Below are 20,712 nucleotides of genomic sequence, written 5' to 3' on the forward strand. Positions count from 1 at the left end.
ACAGTAATAATCATTTGTACTGGGAGCAATCAAGGACCTCTTCCCCAGAGGTAAGGGAGGAAAGAAACAGTCTTGTCCGATCTCAGCCACAGAGCAAAGAACGTGGGAAAATTTGCTCACAAAGGAACAGAATCACACAGCAGAGCGCAACCAAGAGATAATTCAGAACGCAGACGTCAGGGTTTTGAGACAACCAAGAAAACACAGTCTCTGATGTGCAGGCCTATCATCGCAGCACCACGGAGAGGCAGAGGCAGAAGGGTCATGGGTTCAAGGCCAGGCTTCTGTTCATCCTGAGACTCAGAAAACAATAAAGAAAAACAAACAAAAATGTGAACTGGGAGGCTTGTCAGGGTCACAGAGTGGAAAGGATTTCAAAAGAATTTGGCAAAAATTGCTAGCCAATTTATTTTTCTATTTCAAACTTTCAAACTTTTTTGTAAGTTCACCTTTCTCTTTCTTTTGAATTTTTCAATTCCTCTGAGTAAAATAATAAAATGAGAATAACACAGCACAGGCCTTAGGCTCCTGCACCCTCTGGCTGCCACTTTCCTGCTCTCAAACCCACTTCCGGGACAGCGAGCTCTCTCCAATCCCTGCTTCCCGCGGGAGGGGGCGAGATCTGGGCGGAGCACACAGAAGTGGGCGGGGCAGTCTAGACTCTTCCGGTGACGTGTACAGTCTGGGCGCTCTGACGTGAGAAACTTCCGCTCTGACTCCCACTGTCTGGAACGCTCCGTGTCCACCTCTTGGAGTCTCTCCTCGGTGTCCCAGAGTTCTGGCCTCTGCGTCCTCGACCGCTGCGGTGAGCGCGGGCCGCGTCCCCTCGTGACTGTGCGCCGTGGGCGGGCCGGGAGAGCGCGAGGGCCCGCGGGCGGATGGCGGGGCGCGAGCCGCGTGGGTCTCCCCGCCTCCCAGAGCCCGCCACCCAGTGCGGCTCTGCTGTCCCTGGAGTCCAGGCTTGAGCCGAAAGAATTTCCACGTCATTGGCAGAAACAAGTTTGAGATAAAAAAGAAAAAATCAGGTCTGAGATGTCTCAGTGGGTAGAGACCAGGCCACCGTGGTCGCTCATCTCATTCAGCCGAACGCTCCGGACTTTAAATACTGACCGAAGGCCCGGGGCTTAGCCACGGCGATTAGCCACTAATTAACTCTTAGGACTGCCGTGTCCGTAGGCTCGGGCGTTGGAAGAAGGAAGAGAAAGAAGCCTGGTTTTCTATAGTGTAGCTTTTCTGAGTGCTGCACAGCAGCACTCCATGTGTGTAAGTGTGTAAGGCTCCATGTGTGTACGGGAAACACCGAAGCGGCTGGCTTCTTAAAATTGCTGCCCACAGGCAGGAGGCACAGGCAGCGAAATAACCGTGGTTTTTAATGTAGTCAGAAAATGGGTTGCTTTGGCAGGCAGTGCTGGCCGACTGGTTTTATTTAGATGCTGTGTAACCGAGAGGGTACTACTGTCCGGTGCTGGCAGCAGGAGGGATGTGGCTATGTATCTCACAATGGTTATTTTAACTTGGCACAAAATGAGTGTTTTCGTCGTTTTTTTTTTTTTTTTGATTTTCGAGACAGGGTTTCTCCGTAGTTTTTGGTGCCTGTCCTGGAACTAGCTCTTGTAGACCAGGCTGGCCTCGAACTCACAGGGATCCACCTGGCTCTGCCTCCCGAGTGTCGTTTCTTATTAATGCTGCACAGCCAGATTTTCTTTTCCTTGAATGAAGAGCAGAATAGTTTAAACTTCAGAGTGGAAAGCGCTTACTCTGGCTTTTAGGGTGAGGTTTTCGGTGCCTGGGCTGTTTTAGTTGTTTGGTAGTGCAAATGGGGCCTTAGCTTAGAAGCCTTTGCCGGGAATAGTGTGCGTGTGTGTAGTGTTGCCTAAAGTCTTCGGACACGTTTAACTGTGAAAGTGGTAGAGGTGAGGTTAAAACTGAAGGGTCGAGCCCGCCATCTAAGGAGCATGTAAACACTGTGTGGCTCCTAGAGTCACAGCTTTGCTTTTCTCTCGTTTAGAGGGGAAAATGCCGAAGAAGAAGACTGGTGCTAGGAAGAAGGCGGAGAACCGGCGAGAGCGGGAGAAGCAGCTCAGAGCATCAAGAAGCACCGTAGACTTAGCCAAGCACCCATGCAACGCTTCCATGGTAAGCGCCCTTTGAAAGAACAGCAGGTGGCTGGAAGGCAGCACTCGATGGTACCATATAGTAAGTCTGTCTGAGAAGTTGCCGACTGCAGTGTGCTCGTGTGTTCCCTGCGTGGGAAACTTGCCAGAGGCGTGGTCACTGGTTTTGCTGAGTAACAATGATTTTTTTTTTTGGTATTTGCAAAGCCTGGCCTATCACACCTCATACACCGTGGATGATAAAGATGTTGAAGGAGAATGGATAGGAACTGAGTGAGAGGTCCCAGCTTCTCTGTAGTCTTTAACGGTTTGTCTTACTCCTTGGGTTTCCTCATTTGTTCCTAGTGTTCTTTACTCATTGATTTCTCTGGCTTGAGCGCTCTGGTTTCTAGACATTGCTCATTTTCTTAAGTTGTTTTGCCTATGCTGAGCGGTTTTGAGACTGTGTGGCTCTTTTGAAATGTGTTATTTACAGGACTTAGTTATTATTCATGGGAGCACATACTCTGCATGGATGGGCACAGCACTGACAGCTGATAGCTCGCCTCTTTCATAAGATTGAAGCGTTCCCTAGTGTCTGTTGGACTTGTTTGCTTATAAATGACAGGAACACAGTTCAACCTTTGGGAACAGTAGTTCACTAGAATAATAACTCCATGTAACGGGAAGAAGAGAGGATGGGATAGACTGAGGGACAGCGGGAAGGAGAGGGGACGGGATAGACTGCGGGACAGCGGGAAGGAGAGGGGATGGGATAGACTGAGGGACAGCGGGAAGGAGAGGGGACGGGATAGACTGAGGGACAACTGGATCCTGGATTCTTTGCTTTGCTTCTTTTGCTCCTGTTTCTGAAGATTGCTGTCCTTCTTTTGTTCTTTCTTCTTGGTTTCTGGTCGAGTGCACCTATCAGTTTGTGGAGGTCACAGGAAGAAAGAATTCTCATAGGTTGGATTGGAGCCTCCCTTTGATGTGTGTGTGTGTGTGTGTGTGTGTGTGTATCAGGACTGATATTTGTGGTGTACAGGGTCAGGCTTTGTGCTACCAATATGACAAGTGGGGGCTGTATTGTAAATATCAGGCTCTTTTCAGAAAAGAGGATGCTAAACAGACAAAACCAAGTGAATGACATTCTTAAGTGCATGCAATGCGAGAAGATCTTGGTTCAGTAAAGTTGCAGTTCCGTACTGTTCCTGTATTCACTACTCTGCAGGACTAAGTAGTAGCTGAGCGTGTGGAAGGGAGCACAGCTGGCAGAGATGTTTTTACCAGATGTTCAACAGCGAGGGATGAAAGGGAGAAGTGTTAGTGTCAGTGAAGGAGTGGAGGGAAGAGTGGGATGTGTTTGGATAAAGACTGACTAATAGTGTCTTGACTCTGAAGAGCAGACCAGGCAGGAGAACTTTGAAAGCCCTATTTCAGTGTCGATAGTTTGTGATCTTTATTAATTTATGTCCTTCTGTATTTTTAGCATCTACTAAATACAGGCAAATACGATGTTTTTAGTTTTAATAGAAAATTGAGTGGGGACTTACATGTGTTTCCTGTGCAGTATTTGGTTTCTTTAAAATAGCACAAAACAAACGCAGTATGCTTAACTTTTTTGTAATACGACTTTTCTCATTGTGGATCCCAGTGTAACGTTTTTGTGTATCTTTGCTAGTGGAGTGAGTATAAGAGCTTGCACACATGGCTGAGCTGGCACTGGGTGTAATGTGGGAAAGAAAATAGTCTTTATAATGTCAATATAATATAATATAATATAATATAAATAGTCTTTATAATGTCAGTAAATGTTCTTTCTCAGCCCACAGAAATGTAATGATGTGCTTTGTATTTTACAGGAATGCGACAAGTGCCAGAGGTAAATTTCTTTATCTTTTTTTCTTTCTGTTTGAAAGTGTCCTTGTATGCTTTTTGTTGTTTGGTATAACACTTGGGGAGGAAAGGGTTTATTTCATCCTGCATCACTGAGGGAAGCCAGGGCAGGCGCTCAAGGCCTTGGGGCTGGAACTGTGGCAGAGCCCATGGAGAGATGCTGCTTTCTGGCTTGCCTCCACACTTACGCTCAGCTACCTTTCTTATTTAACCCAGGACTACCTGCCAGGGACGGCACTGCCTGGGGTAGGTCCTCCTCCATCAGTTCGCAGTTGAGAAGGTGCTCCACAGATGTTGCCCACAGACCAGTCTGATGGAGGCAGTCCCTCAGCCGGTGCCCCTCCTCTCAGACACTCTAGTTGTGTGGAGTTGACAGAAACTAACCAACAGAGCTATAAAGTGGTCTCTCCTTTATCTGAAATTGACCCTATTTAAAATTTTTGTTTTACATGACAAGGCGGCAGAAGAATAGAGCATTTTGCTATTTTTGTAATTCTGTTCAGAAGTTACCAATTTGTGCACAGTGTGGTAAGTATACAACCATGAAGGCATGTCTTTATCAAATGTTTGTCTGGCAGTTGTCAAGTATAGGTGGAGCTATTTCCCTAAAATAATTCAAAATAAAGCTGAGTGGTCTTTCCTAGAGAAGGCAGGTTGGTGTTTCCTCAGTGGTCCTCACACACTCTTGCTGTGCTAACGTGTCTGATCAGAAAACATTTCTGTTGAGAGTCTTGCAGTCTTTGCCATGTTCCTCTCATCTGGGGGACATACACTGTGTATTCTTGAAGACTTGCCTTAGGGAGCCTAGTCACCTTTACTCAGATTTACCCTCAGTGTTCTTTTTGAACGAATACCCTCTTAGGTGATGGTGGTTTAAATAGAGCAGTTTGGGGTGCCCATTGATATGTGCTGTGCAGAGTGCCAGGTTAGTGCTCAGGGCTACACACAGAATATTTCTAGTATAGTTCTTGTTTTCCAAGAAGTCATTGTTTGAATTCTGCAATTAGTGGAAAGAGAAACTAGTTAAAATACACCTACCTGCCTTTGTTGTACCAAATGTAGATGAAGGCAGGGTGAGAAGAGAAGTATATGGAAGGGGACCCCTGTGTGGTCAATGTCTCACAGAGCTGTATGCCCATGCATTTCTATTGCAGACTCTCCTACTTGCCTCAGACACGGAACAGTTGGTAGCTGCTGCCCTGTGTCTGATTTCTCTCTCCCAGTTCCTGTTATCTAACTTTGCTTCTCAGGAAACAAGATACCGGCACACCGAGCATCTTCTGTTTGTCTTGTGTTCTATCTGTAGTCTGGTGGACAGTTAGTATGTTGTCTCTAATCTTGACATGCTGTCTGGTGAACAGATTTCCTGGCAGGGTTGGGGTTGGTGTTCTGTAGATGAGCTTTCAGGCTGATGTGATTTCTATATATGGATAAATTGGGCCCTTGGTCATTTTATGTATCTTTTGATAGCATGTGGCAAGAAATTACTGGTAAATCCAAGCTAGGCTGATTTTATTGTGATTTATGAATATAAAATTAATTTTAAAGCATGTTTTTCACAATGTTTTGATTCACTTGAAATTAATAAGATTTGAAACTGTCAAAATTATTATTAGATTACAATGCATAACTTGAAACTTCTAATTTTATTACAAGAATGAATTAGCATATTGCATATAAATTATTATATAGCTATGATAGCTTTTTATGGATTAATAAATTTCTAATCTCAGAAGACTGGGAAAATACACTGGTTTCATTTCTAATATTTTAGAATACAATTTCCAGAGGCACTTCATCTAGATCAAAGCAGAATTAGTGAACACATTCTTGTATGGACTAATTTGTAGGACTAATGGTGCATATGTATATTTTTTTAACCAGGAAAAACAAAGTGCATGATGAAGTCTTCAGACTGTGTCATCAAGCATGCTGGTGTCTACAGTACTGGCCTCGCTATGGTGGTAAGCTGCTTGTCCTGTCTTAGTGTAGGCTTCCAGGATAAAGCCATTTTAACCAGTATTTTAAGGCGTTTTAAAAACAATTTTTATTCCTTGAGAATTTCATCCAATATATTTCCATCATATTGGCCTCCACCTCTTCCCAGGTCTATCCCCATCTCTCTACCCAACCAACTTTGTCATTTTTATTTTGGCCCATTGAGTCCAATTTATGTTGCCCAAATACTTTTCGGTGTAAGACCTGCCGTGGAGCATGTTCAGCCTACCAGGGATCACACCCTTAAAGAAAATTGGCTTTCTTTCCCAGAAGCTATCAAATACTGGTAGCTTCTCACTACGGTGGGGCTTTCTGCTCACCTCGCACCTCCATGCATTGGTCTCACTGACTTAGAGCTTCTCGCACAGGGGCTGTGCATGCTCGCAGAAGTCACTGTGGTTTCCTGCGTGCAACTGCCTTGTTGTGTCTGGGTACACTTTGGTTTCCTCAATGGCCCTGATAACAGACCCAGGTAACAGGCACTGGAATAGGCCTTAAGTTCCAGCAGACACAATTGGTTATTCCCTTAACACGCGTGCCACTATTGTGCCAGTGGATATATCTTGCCAAGACAGTAACTGTTGTGCTAGAAAGATTTGCATCTGGGTACTGTTGCTTTCCTCCTCTAGTGGAAGGCATAGCACCTTCCAGCCTATGAAAGCCAGCCAGTTAGGAGGAAACTCATCTTTTCCTCCACTAAATGACAGTGGTTTCTTTGTAGTTTTAGTTGGTCATCCAACTGGGGTTACCATTGTACCTTTCTACAATGTTAAACAGATGACACAAATTCCCCGAGTTGTAAGACTTTTACCAGCATTCAAGTCTTTTGGTTAAATACGTTTCAAAGAACTTAAGGTTAATTTTTTTAAAAAACATTAAATTTGACCAAAAGTACCTATTAGTTATACGTTATCTTTACTAGATAGGATTTTAGAAGGACTTTTAGTGCCATAAATAAAAATAGGTAGATTATGTGTTTTGTTGTTGTTCACTAAAAGATATTTTAAATAGAGCTATGAGTTTTGCTATATTCTACAGTGTGATTTTTGCTTCATATCCAAATTACTCTGTGAGGAAAGTAATATTAGTTTTCAGTATATAGTTTATGGTAACTTCCCTAATCTGAATTTTCTCTGAGATAGCTTTGTTCTCTTAGGCGTGAGTCCTTTGCCTGTTCTTTCTTTCTGTGCTACCCTCCTTTGCCCCTCAGGTATGTGTGGGGCTGGGGAAAGTTCTCTGCTTGAGAGTCTTCTGTATTACCTCGTTGAGAATTCCTTTTTTCTTGCTAGAATACTGTCTGATGAAGGAGAAATACATGTTCAGTTTTCTAAATCTGATTTTCACAAGTCAGAATTGGTCCTCCTCCTCGCTGACCTTGTTCCTTTGCTTGCTTTTTAACAGTCTTAGTGTTTGCAGTGGTCATGTGGTAGCTGTTCTAGAACTCTTGTTTCTTTGTTGCAGGGTGCAATATGTGACTTTTGTGAAGCTTGGGTTTGCCACGGAAGGAAGTGTCTTAGCACTCATGCCTGTGCCTGCCCACTCACCGATGCAGAATGTGTGGAATGTGAGCGTGGGGTCTGGGACCATGGTGAGTGATTAGGTGCAAACATTAAACCTGGTTAGGTTGTGTGTGATCTTTCTCCATATATATTCTCTCAAATCTTAGCTGCTGGTATAATTTTAGTAATTTAGTTAGAAAGAGAATGTACCAACAGTGTTAGTAAATGTGAGTACTTTTCACCCAAGCAGGTAGAGAGGGGAGTTTGGGTGAGGACAGGAAGCCTCTCTTGAGCCCGTGACTGTTTTGTAAGAGGGCAGTTATTGTGGAGACCCACAGTCTAATGGTTCAGTTTGAAGGACATCATCACTTTTATTTTAGCTGTTGCCACAATTCTGATACTTTTCTAAAATTAGCTGCCACATTTGACAAATTATATGTATAAGAATTTGTAAAGTCATTAAGTTTGCCATATTTACCTTTGTGAGTTTTAATTTCACAGGAGGCAGAATATTCAGCTGTTCGTTTTGTCATAATTTTCTTTGTGAAGATGATCAGTTTGAGCATCAAGCCAGCTGCCAAGTTTTAGAAGCAGAAACATTTAAATGTAAGTTGTTTTGTTAGCGATTCTGAACCTAGGATTCTGAATAGTGTAAATGTGAAACTTAGTTAAAAAGGAGTAAGTTCTTTTATGTTACTGCTTAATTGTGCGTGTGTGTGTGTGTGTGTGTGTGTGTGTGTGTGTGTGTGTTTTGTTTATAGGAAAAGAATCCCCAAATAGTAGCTCAGAATTTTTTTTCTGGGGAATTTAGTGGTATATTGGCTGAGAAGTTCATTTCATTGCCTTGATCAGACATTGTGTGCTAGCTGACATTTTCACTTTTAGGTTCCCGTGCTATCTTAGTTAGGGTTTACTACTGTGAAGAGAAACCATGACCGTGACAACTTTTATAGGAAAACATGTCGTTGGAGCTGGCTTACAGTTCAAAGGTTCAGTCCATTCTCTTCATGATGGAAAAGGGCAGTGTGCAGGCAGACATGGTGCTGGGGAGTTAGCTGAGAGTCCTACATCTTGTACAGGCAGCAATATGTGGTCTGTCTCACCTAGCATGACTTGAGCATATATGAGACCTTAAAACCTACCCTCACAGTGACACACTCCTTCCAACAAGACCACACGTAAATAGTGCCATTCCCTTTGGGAACCATTTTCTTTGACCGCATATCCCAACCCCCTCCTCCCCTTTGTCAGTGCCTTCAGTATGTACCTCTCCTCATGGATTTTCTGCAGGGGCTCAGGCTTCTTCCGGGAGAGTTAACCTTATGTTTGGTTGGACATCTGAGATCTGAGTTTAATCTATACCTCCAGTTCTACATTTTCCAGTTGAGAACCAATGTGACTGATTGGAGTAATAGTAATAGAATTAACTTTACAGATAATTTCAAAGGCTAATTGAAATGAGAGTATGTGTAAAGTATTTTTCTATGCTGCCTGGTATTGACTGCCCCAGGGAAAAGACTTAGATTCCCAGTCACTCACTTCACTGTGTGATTCTTGTTCTGGAGGAGATGCTAATTCTATCTTTCGTCTACAAATTTTAGTTGCTAAAGTTGCTAATCTTAGATACTTACTGTACCCTGTATATAAATTCAGTATTTACATAGAAATTTTCACAGGGGTATTTCAAAGTGTGCTGCTTGTATGCCCCCTAGACTTCTGCATAGCGCACAGGGTAGAAATAGGATTGTTTGTGGAGGAAGCATGGGTGCTGTGTGTGTTTATAGGGCTTGAGCCCTGCAGGTCAGTGGCTGACTGGTTCAGCTAGGACCTCATTGAGAAAGCACCGTGATTCAGTGACAGAAGTAATTTGCAAGGCCTGAGTAACTGACTGGACTATAAGATGCTTTTGTCTCTCACAGGTGTTTCCTGCAACCGGCTTGGCCAGCATTCGTGTCTCCGATGTAAGGTGTGTCTCCTTGCTGTCTCATTTAGACTTTGATTTGGGTCCCAGTGCTCTTGCCCCAGGTCTTGGATGCTTATTAGTGCTAATATATATGGATCTTAAAACTTGTGTGGCTTTTTTTCTTTAATTTTCTTTAATTAACTAATTGACACTAGACTTTGCTGTGTGGTCCAGGTTGGCCTTGAATTCACAATCATTCTTCTGCCCCCACCTCCTGAGTATTGAGGTTCCTGGCCTACACTTCCGTGTCAGGCTAATTCATTTGATTTTGAGATAGACGAAAGTCAGTGACTTAAGTGGCCTCTACCACATGTCCCCAGTGTCTCAGTCCAGTGGTTTTTTTTGTTTGTTTGTTTTTTGTTTTTAAGCCTTATGTTTGTAGAGAGCATTGTGACCAGAATATTGGGACTGTGGGAGGTAAAGATTTCCATGTCTCTTTTGGCTTTCTCTGGCATTTCTGTTAGACAAAGATCACCAGATAACTTAATTATTTCAGAAACATTTCTTGTTTTTAACCTTTCTTGTCTGCATCCTGTCTGTTTTCTTTCTGTTCTGCTGGGTGCTACAGGATGGCTTTCCGTAGAGCTTTTAGTCTCTGCTGCTTAGAACATGTCTGCCCCGGCTCACTTTACCCCGTTCATCTTGCGGTGTCGGCTAAGATCCACATTGCCAGGCGCCCTCTGCATTTCTCTCAGTACTTATGCCTGGCCATTCTTTTTCCGCTCCTTAGTTGGGTGGTGGTGTCCTCTGAGATGAACAGACTACCCACCATTTTCTTGTCAAGGACCTCAGATATGATTAAGTAGATAACCACTTCCCCTGTCCTCTCTGTCTGCCTTGGTTAGGTCCTGTTTCTTAGGTCCTGTTTCTGAAGAGTCCTTACAAAATCAGCTTCCTTTAAAAAGTCCAAAGAGCATGTGACTGGTCCCAGTCCAACTCTTAATTCAGTCTGAGACAAAACTATGTTCAAATTTTCTTGCAGTATTGAATGGTGTCTTTTTATATCTTTTAAATTAAACTTGGCATATTTCTGCTTCTCCTGTATAGGCCTGTTTCTGTGATGAACATACAAGAAGCAAGGTGTTTAAACAGGAAAAAGGGAAACAACCTCCTTGCCCAAAGTGTGGACATGAAACTCAGGAGACGAAGGATCTCAGCATGTCAAGTAAGGCTTCTCAGGATGCAGTGGAGTGGTTGGCTTTCACACTTAGCCTGAATTTATCATTGTCTTTTTTTTTTCTGAGTGCATATGTGTGTGGTGTTGGTTGTGTGTGTGTAGACCAAAGATGAACTTTAGGTGCCATTCCTCCCGGAGGCCATTGAGACAGCTTCTCATTTGGACCCACCTGGCTTGACAGTCATTGACAGTTCCACGAGGCTGGCTGGCAGGAATCCCTTGGTGTCTGTCTCCACGATGCTAGGGTTATTAGCACAGCTCACTTCTTAAGTAGATCCCGGGGATCTGAACTGTGTCCTCTGGTGTATGTGGCAAGCACGTTACCGGTTGTCTGTTCTGTTCCTGCTGCTGTGGTGAAATACTGTACTGAAAGCAATTCAGGAAATTCAAGTCAAAACAATGGCACTCGGAGCAGGTGCTCTCATGTGCGCACTCGGGGAGTGGTGAGTGCATGGTGGTGCTGAGCTTGCTTTCCCATTCTCAGTAGTCTAGGGTCCCTGCCCAGGGAATGTCCTACCCACAAGTAAGGTGGACCTTCCCTCACAATTAACATAGTAAGATTCACCAGGCATGCTCAGAGGCCTCTCTCCCAGGTGATTCTAAATTCTGTCAAGTTGATAGGTAACTAGCAATCATGTTGACTGAGCCTTCTCTCTGACTGGTGTGTGTGTGTGTGTGTGTGTGTGTGTGTGTGTGTGTGTGTGTGTGTGTGTATGTGTGTGTAATACATCTTTTTGTATGAAAGGATAAACATATTGTCATAGGAAGTGGGATTTTATAGCCTTGGAAAATGTGTGGTACAGTTTTTCAGTTTGATACAAGAAACATTAATCACTGAAGTTTGGTGTTTGCCTTACTTATTTGTGATTGTGTTATATTTGTGTATTTGTGACTTCTGTGAGAAAACTAGGAAAATCCTTCCTTCTCACATAAGAGTAAACCCTAGTGTGACAGTACCTCCCACGGCAGTGGGACATGCGAGCATTGGCACTGACGGCTGACATGCATGTTGCTGTCTCTTGTAGCTCGCTCCTTGAAGTTTGGCCGGCAGACTGGAGGTGAGGAGGGAGATGGAGCTTCTGGGTATGATGCCTACTGGAAAAACCTGTCATCTGACAAGTATGGAGATACTGGATACCATGATGATGAGGAGGAAGAGGAGGAAGAGGAGGAGGAGGAAGAGGATGGGAAGGACTCGGATACCGAGTCATCAGAACTGTTCACTAGTTTGAACTTAGGAAGGACCTATGCCAGTGGCTATGCTCATTATGAGGAGCAAGAGAACTAGGAGCAGTTCCCACTGACACTTGTGAGAAGAGCAGACTGAATCATGAGGATGCTCAGACGTCCTCTCCCTTGGCCTTGTCCAGAAGGCTAGTCACACTAGGCTCAGGGTAGGTTCTGGATGTTTATAGGAACTGATATTGGACTTCTAGTGTAGAAGTGAGTTAAATGTAAGGCAAACAGAGTATCATGGATCATTACTTCTTTCAGTCACCTAGTAGGCTTTACCAATTAGATGCATATAAACTACACGATAAAGGAGTAGAAAGGAAATATATTTATTTGAAATTAAATTGCTGTTTTTATTAAAAGTACTGCTTATAAACTCATGTATCTGATTTTAGAAAGTGTAACGGGTAAAATTGGTGTATTCTTCCATTTATTTCAGCCCATACAATGATAGTCATATTGTGTTCTGAATTTTCACTCACTGTTTATGCTGTCTTAAGTAGTCATGTCTGTGTTAGCGGTGGACACGTTCCCTGTTTTCTTACAATGAATGTCCTCACCAATGCTTGTTAATGCCTCACTGTTTGACAGACATCTAGCCGTTTTCATACATGTGATGCCAGGACTGATGTTGCTGCTTCCCCTGGGAATCCCATTTTTAAATAAATCTAAGATTATACTTGAAAACTTTCAATACTGAGTTCTTGGTATGTTTCAGCAACTTATTTTGGAAAACATTTAAGTATTTTTCTATAAACCGGTAAAGTTTTGACCTAATATTGGCACAAAAATCTGGGAATAATTACAAGACACAATTAGTGATAACTGGGGAACTGACGATCCCTGGCTCAGATGTCTGGTTCCTGCTTGCATTAACAGTGACCTAGGCTATCTTTACTTCTCTTCTGTTGCTGTGATGAAATACTCTTAAAAAGCAACTCCAGAAGAGAGGGTTTATTCCAGAAGGATTTAGTCCTGTTATGGCAGGAAAGGTATGGTGGCAGGAACATAGATCAGCTTGTCATGCTCCTTCAGCAGTAAGGAAGCAGGGAGAACAGGACGTGGAATGGGACTGGAAAACCAGGTCCACAGTGATGTACAGGGGCTCTGCCTCCTTCTGATACAGCACCACCGGCTGGAACCAAATTCAAACACACGAGTCTAGGGGGATTTCACATGGAAACCACAGTCATGGTAGAAGGGAGATTCTACTGACCTGCTGAATTTTGGATAGCTGGAGAAAATTTGGAGACAACTCCTGTTTTTAGAGAAGTATAAGAACAGCAGAGGGTGCAGAAGCACAGTAGGAGCTGTGTGTGGAGGCCAGAGGACCTCTGCTGTCATAGGAGAAAAGCTTTTCCTGTCCTGTCAATTCAAAGGGATGTATCACACACGTTGGGACACCCTAGGAAACCTGAGCAATCCTCACAGGTGAGACTGAGGCATGTAGGTGCATTTGAAGACTGGTCCTAATGCAGAGGCTTTTCCACACAGCGTGCCCTTTAGTATGTAGCCTAGAAGCTCAAGTAAAACAGACTCAAGACCTGAGAAAACACGGGAGCTATAAGAATTAGCATGCATTGCAAAGAGCCAGAGGAATGTGCTAGAGATATAACTGCTGAAGAGGGTCAGGAACGAAAACTAATGTCATGGCATCCCCTGCTGTAGGGCTCCTAGATTACCCACTAGTGTTGTTTTGCTAGAGGATATAACTCTATGATTAAGATCCTGGAAGATGGTCCAGATTCATCACCGGGATGGTGTCTACAAGCAAGGTAAAATCAATGACCTGTTTGTGCAGGCTTTCTAGGTTGGTGGCAAAGGGAAGGAAATGTTGACAAGGCTGGCAAGATGGTATGCTGGGTAAAGGTGCTTGCCACCAAGACTGATGCCCTGAATTCAACCCCTGGTACCCACAAACAGTGAAAGGAGAGAACTGACTTCTGCAAGTTGTCTTCTGACCACCAAATGCGTGTGGGGCATATGCTCCCTTCCCCCTGCCTTGCATACAAACAAAAATAATTAAAATATTCAGAAGGTTTAGTGTATTGTGTATGATGGAGTTGATGAGTTATTCAGCTAAAATATCCACCAGATAATCATGTTCCACAAGAAGGTTCATTGGATATCATTCAACAAAACCAGAGACAAGTACAATGACAACATTTAGGAAAGCTTTTTGGAGGCCTGTTTGTCTACTAGATAAGTGTAGGGCTCAGTGTCCCAATGATGAGTTAGGCAGAACGGTGGTTAAGTGGTGTGCCCAGTTGTCAAAAATCAGGTTATAGTATAATGACCATCAAGGTGAGAAAAGCCACGGAGACATAACCTGCAGGCTATGAAGGTTAGCACACAGTAGGTGAGTGGCCAGACAGATGGGCAAGTCAAGAAGACCACATGTGTCCATTGACAAAATTAAGGCTAAAATGATAGGAAGGCTGAGAGTTGGGCCCTAGTTATGTAGTGTGTGGGTCAACTCATGAACCAGAGCAAATCTGCAGTTGCTTCTTGTCAAGTGTTTGGTCATGGTAATGGTAAATAACCCACCGCCCCAATAAAGTCCCCGAGGGTCTATATTTACATCAGTTTTCTAGTAACGTTACCAATGAAGAGAAGAGGGTATGAAAGCCTTTCGAGTCTTGGTATCTGTTAGACATAATAGTCTATGTCAACATCCAAAACTGCCTGTTTCCATGAGTGTGAAGGAGATCACTATTAATTTTGACAAAATTTAAACTTAGAAATTTTTTGTTTTGTTTGAGACAGGGTTTCCCTATATCTTTGGAACCTGTACTGGAACTAGCTCTTGTAGACCAGGCTGGCCTCGAACTCACAGAGGTCTGTGATTAAAGGATTAAAGGCGTGTGCTACCACTGCCTGGCTTAAACTTAGAATGCTTTTACTGGATTTGTGGAAGACTGAATAGAACCCCTAAAACTCACTACCTATGTTAGTTTGAATTGTAACAAAATACCTGAGGGACTAGGTTTATAAGAGAAAAATGCTTATTTTAGCTCATGGTTTTTGAGACTCCAGACCCTTCGAGGCTAATTTCCCAGTGACTTAGACACATTTTGTTTGGCTGTGCTGCTAGAGGTTAAAAGGACTGACTGCTCTCACAGAGGTCGTGAGTTCAATTCCCAGCAACCACGTGGTGGCTCACAACCATCTGTAGTGAGATATGGTACCCTATTCTGTTGTTCAATTGTATATGCATTTATTAAACAAAAGAAGGGGAACTGTAAATGTACAGCTGACAGATCTACTGAACTATCCACAAAAGCATGTACGTACACTGCACTTGGAATAACCCATTTTTGCAGAGCTACAGGGACATCTGTCCTTTGGATAAGTCACTGTCGATACTGTAGAAATCTTGTAGGCTCTGGACTCTTTAAGGCTACTTTCCCAATGACTTAGACACATCCTACTTGGCTGTGCCTCTTAAAAGACTCCACCGTCCCAATTAATGCCACTCAGAGAGACAAGCACATTGGCCTCTGGGAGATACTCAGTATCCACATTATAGAACTATTCTCATGTCCAAGGGTGATAAACAGTAGTGCCCCCAGGAGTGATGGCAGAGCATGGGCTTTCTTTTAGGGATGTAAATGGTCCATCATATGTGCATATTTTATCTCTGGGTTCTGGACACCTAGAATTTTGTGTCCTCTGGAGACCTTAGGCAGAGGACCTAGTAAGTGCCCTTTTTTAACAGACTATTCCTGCCACCTCAGTGTTTGTAGCTCTGTATGTCCAGGGATTGAAGGAAGCCCGAGAACTCTGTGTCTTGGCGGAGGTGAGAGAACAGAGTGCCAAGGACTCCTGGGCTTTCTAAATGTGCCTATGACAGCTGTTGGTTACCATGGCTAGTGGATGCAGCCCGTGAAAGGCAGAATGCAGATGAGGGTTTGAGTCATGGCACCACGTGAGCCACCCAGATCAGCAGACTTAGGAGCTTTCAGGCAGCTTTGGGCTTGGTCCCAGCTGCACAGTGCTGCCTCGAATGTATGTGGTGTTGGGTGACTTGTTTGGCTGTTTTGGCACAACATGGTCCAACTCTGTCAAGTAATTATTAGGTTAATATCCTTATGCAGGGTCTAATCACTGTCACTGAAATAAGTTTCGTGTTTGGTTTGGCAAGCCTTTTTCCTGGAATATTGTGTCGCTGCCACCTCGACCCACAAGGATGACGCGACACCGGACCTCTTCTTGCACGCAGTTTTACTCAAGACCTTTTACAATGGCTTCTCTTCTTCTCTCCTGCAATAACTTCTCTCCCCAGGCAAGCCCCTCCCAGCCCTTAAGTAGGCCTGGGCCGCCAACCCTGGATTGCCACTTAGGCACTGTCCATAGGTCCACTCACATGCAAGCATCTTGCGATCATTGGGTGAGTAACGCAAGAGCCTGGCCTTCTCCAAATATGGGGTTGTTTACCCCGGAGAGCACTTGCTTTCAGGATGGGGGCGGGGGGCGGAAGCCAGCGCCATTTTCAAGGTGCGGCTCCACGCAGCTCTCCACAATATTGTATTGATATATTTGAGAGTAAGCTTTATAACCCGCCCACAAGCCTCTGCTGTTGCAGAATGTATTAGTTCATTCAGAAAGTGAGTAGACCAAGTAGCTGGCCCTACTGTGGCTTCACACGATGACCCTGGTTATGTAATGAGAACCATTCAAAGGATGACACGATATTAAATTGTAATCATATTTGGTGGCTCAGAAGCAGTGTAGTGATAAATCAGACATAACTGGAAAGTCTTCATAAGGGTGCAGAGCAAAAACACAATGTGCGTTTATACAAGGGGGCTTTGATAAAGTGCAAAGGCAAAATAATACGCTAAGTGCCACTGAGCTCCTTCCAGAGTCGCTGGTCTGGATTTAGCTCCCAAGGTCTGCCTGCCCTGTGCTTTCTCTGGAGTAGAGCAGCTGTAGAAGCTCATGCCACTGCTATGGGTCATGAGCCGGAGCATTGCTCATGCCACTGCTATGGGTCATGAGCCGGAGCATTGCTCATGCCACTGCTATGGGTCATGAGCCGGAGCATTGCTGCGCTGTTACAAACTTCAGGATCCACCTCAGCACGGGTCCCTGCAGCCCCTCATTCCTGCATCATAGTCCCAGAGCATCTCTGGCTGCATGTCTGGGCTTTTCAGCTGTCACTGGGGTATGAGATGTCGCTGGGTTTCATTAGGGTCCACTTTGGAGTAACACAGAGGACAGGGTATTAAGACTTGTAGGAGTGACCCATGATGGAGACCACAGCAAGTGAGGAAATCTCTCTCTTTTTCCTTTTTCACGGCAGCTTCCAATGTTCTCTCTGAAGAGATTGTGTGAAATAAACAAAAAAAAAAAATTAGCTTGTCATAAGACTCTGTCACCTGGGGAACCAAACCAGTGGAGTTTCTGTTCTGTTCTCTAACTCTTCCCTTAGTCTTGCTCCTTGAGGACTGCACATTTAATATGGCGTTTCCTAAAGAAACTGGGCATCCGTGGGTGGAAATTGCTAACACCAGGCTAACTGTATGCCTAAGAAAAGTGAAAATACAAAAAACAAACAAACAAGCAAAAAGCCAGGAGGTACAAATGAAATCTCGGATAAGGAGAGAAAGCTCTAGCAACAATCCAGAGATAGAAGGGTGAGCTCCATGAGACTAAGCTGGACAATGAAAAAAAAAAAACACTTAAAAATGATTCTTAATGTTAATGTGTCTGGGTAAATGTCACATATGTGTGTGTGTTGGTGGGGACCAGAAGAGGGTGTCATATCCTCTAAAGCCAGAGCTAACAAGTAGTTGTGAGCCATCTGACATGGAACTGGGACCCGAGCGAGCTCAGGTCCTCTGGATGGGCAGCAAGGGCTCTCTCCCCTGGGCCATCCATCCAGCCCATAAAAACATAAGTTTCTTTCCTGGTTTCTACGACCGCATACATGACAAGCTGCAGTTTAAGAAGGAAGGGGTTTATTTTGGTTTATGATTTGAAGGCACAGCCAATCAGGGTGTGTAACATGAAGCTGTGGGTGGACAGGAGCACAACCTACTTACTCCGGGGCAGTGTGGGTGGGCAGGGAGAGGCCAGTGGGGAGCAAGGGCTGTAGCATATCAAGACCCTCGTGACACACTTCCTCCGGCTAAGCCCCACCTCCTCGTGACTCCTTCCTTCCAGCTAAGCCCCATCTCCAGAAGGTGTGGCCATCTCTGGAAGCAGTATCAACAGCAGGGGACCAAGTGCTCAAACACACCAACCTACCTGTGGGGTTGTTTTGCATCCAAACCAGAATAATAAGGAATTCTAGAACGTGTTTCCAAAGCTCATAAATATGTTTTAAAGGTTCCTGTGGGAACAAATGCTTCTTGGTCGTCCTAATATCACTTTGTAGTTTTCAGAGACCATTTGTATTTTGTAGACATTACCATAATTTTTATGCTAAATTGATAATATCATTTTGATTTACCTTTATTTATGCAAAATGATTCTTGACTTTTCCAGAAGTAAAGTATAATAATATTTGAAGAATTGAGATTTGTAATCTTTTAAAGAAGTGTAGAGTAATGAAAGAGAATTTTTAAAAAATCTCAGCACCTTTAGAATTAATCAAGTTCAAAACTGACTTCCGAGGAGCAATAGTTTTACGTGAAATAACTGATGTTTGTATGTGTTTTGCTGAATTATCTTCTAAAAATTTGTAGATCAAATATTGTGTCCAATGCTGAGTTTGTTACTCTTTTCAAAGATAAGACGTCTTTATCTTTGGCTGACTTTGAACTTGGAACTCTGCCACCATATTTCAGGTGCTGAGACTGTGGGTGTGCCATCGCACCTTAGTGGTTTGTCACTTTTAAAATATTGGCTTCTTTTCCTAAATTCTCTCATCCATAGAAATGGAATATCACAAAATTTTTAAATGATTAAATAAATGTGTGTGTGTGTGTGTGTGTGTGTGTGTGTGTGTGTGTGTCTAGTCTTTTGGGGACAATGTATAAAATCTCATAGTTAAACTCTGACCTGGCAGAAAATACGACCCTGATTGAAGAGTCAGGAGCTAAGCCAATGCTTTGCTATGAGTGTGTGTGTATTACAAGGTACTGATTTCAGCCTGCTATGATACAACTGACATCACTGACTTTCACCACCAGCTGCTGTGTTACTGCATGCAGATGTGCAGCCATTTGGTTGTTGTACTTGTACTGGATTTCATCTTTGATGTGTATAGATGTGGTGTATGCGCACACACACGTATGTGTTTGCACTTGTTTTCTTCATGCATGTGTGGAGCCCAGAAGTTGACTCTGAACATTGTTCCTTTTTGCTTTCCACCTTACTTTTGTGACACAGGCCTCTTAGTGAAGCTAGAGCCGGCTGCTTTGGCTCGTCTGGCCCGCCAGCGAGTGGTGGGGATCTGCAGGTTTGCAACCTTCAGCACTGGGTTAGGGTGTATAGAACCAGGCCCAGCTCTTTTGTGCGTGTTGGAGATTCAAAATCAGGGCCTTGTGTTTGCGCAGTAAGTAGGTTGCCTGCTGAGCCATCTTTCCAGCTTTGTGGACATCATTGAGAGCACTTTGCCCTCTCTGACTCTGTCTGCTTGTCTATCTCTGTGGTTTTTTTTACTTTAAACAGCTCAGGTGCTTCTATGAGCCTTCACTGTCTTCTGGAATTATTGCTGTTTTTTTTTTTATTTTGAATTGCAAGGTAAACTGTATTCAGTGCTCAAGCTGATAAATTCTGACAAATGTGTACTCACAAAGCCACCTTGACACTCACTTTCAAAACTTTCCTCCTCTCCTCTTGTTTTATGCTTACTACAAATAAAGCTCCTGCTCCAATGTGGGTCTCTGTCTCTATCTCCATCCATCGCCAGATGAAGGTTCTATGTTGATATGCAAGATATTCATCAGTGTGGCTATAGGATAGGGTCAGTTCAGGCGGTCTGTCCTCAACTGCCCAAGGAACAAGCTGGGGATATCTCCTTGGACACCTGGGAACCCCTCTAGAGTCAAGTCTCTTGCCAGCCCTAAAACAACCCTAAAATAGCTCCCTTAATTAAGATATCTTCTTCCTTGATCCCATATCCACCCTTCCTCCATCCCAACCGTCCCAGTCCCCCAAGCTCTCCCCATCCTCCCCTTCTCACTTCTCTCTCCCCCTCTCCCCTTAGCCCTACCCCACCCCCAATCTCCCAGTTTTTGCCTGGCAATCTTGTCCACTTCCAATATCCAGGAGGACAACTATATGTTCTTCTTTGGGTTCACCTTCTTATTTAGCTTCTCTAGGATCACGAATTATAGGCTCAATGTCCTTTAATTATGGCTAGAATCCACTTATGAGTGAGTACATACCATATTCAACTTTTTGGGTCTGGGTTACCTCACTCAGAATAGTGTTTTCTATTTCCATCCATTTGCCTGCAAAATTCAAGATGTCATTGTTTTTTACCGCTGAGTAGTACTCTAATGTGTATATATTCCACAATTTTCTTTATCCATTCTTCCATTGAGGGGCATCTCCCAAGTTCCAAATGAGGAGCAGAAGGAGGGAGAACATGGGCAAGGAAGTCAGGACGCGAGGGGTGCCCCACCCACTGAGACGGCGGGGCTGATCTAATGGGAGCTCACCAAGGCCAGCTGGACTGGGAGTGATGGAGCATGTGATCAAACCGAACTCTGAATGTGGCTGACAATGAGAGCTGACTGAGAAGTCAAGGACAGTGGCGGCACTGGGTTTTGATTCTGTTGCATGGAATGGCTTTGTGGGAGCCTAGTCTGTTTGGAAGCTCACCCTCCTAGACCTGAATGGAGCGGGGAGGACCTTGGACTTCCCACAGGGCAGGGAACCCTGACTGCTCTTTGGACT

General features: G+C 43.9%; 1 protein-coding gene across 2 annotated transcripts; it reads left to right on the plus strand.

The window, feature by feature from the left end:
* Positions 1-654: 654 nt before the first annotated feature.
* Noazfp (nucleolar atypical zinc finger) lies at positions 655-12,553 on the plus strand. 2 transcript variants are annotated; one of them, XM_048447516.3, is made up of 10 exons: positions 655-805; positions 2,009-2,136; positions 3,956-3,975; positions 4,447-4,517; positions 5,874-5,953; positions 7,449-7,575; positions 7,988-8,092; positions 9,406-9,452; positions 10,497-10,614; positions 11,652-12,553. In XM_048447516.3, exons 2-10 carry the CDS (start codon positions 2,017-2,019, stop codon positions 11,912-11,914), a joined length of 951 nt encoding a protein of 316 aa, XP_048303473.1. In that variant the 5' UTR covers positions 655-805; positions 2,009-2,016; the 3' UTR covers positions 11,915-12,553. The 2 variants fall into 2 exon arrangements, with proteins under 2 accessions (XP_048303473.1, XP_085538265.1); XM_085682139.2 differs by lacking the exon at positions 655-805 and adding an exon at positions 1,007-1,025.
* Positions 12,554-20,712: the final 8,159 nt, after the last annotated feature.

The sequence above is a fragment of the Myodes glareolus genome, chromosome 22 (genome assembly GCF_982192425.1).
Source record: "Myodes glareolus chromosome 22, mMyoGla1.1, whole genome shotgun sequence".
Classification (NCBI taxonomy): Eukaryota; Metazoa; Chordata; class Mammalia; order Rodentia; family Cricetidae; genus Myodes; species Myodes glareolus.

Excerpts from the sequence above, each read along its gene's own strand:
- Noazfp (XM_048447516.3), top strand. The coding sequence starts at position 2,017 with ATGCCGAAGAAGAAGACTGGTGCTAGGAAGAAGGCGGAGAACCGGCGA. Across the intron at positions 4,518-5,873 it reads ACCAATTTGTGCACAGTGTG|GAAAAACAAAGTGCATGATG; the intron begins GTAAGTATACAA and ends TTTTTTAACCAG. Across the intron at positions 8,093-9,405 it reads AGAAGCAGAAACATTTAAAT|GTGTTTCCTGCAACCGGCTT; the intron begins GTAAGTTGTTTT and ends TGTCTCTCACAG.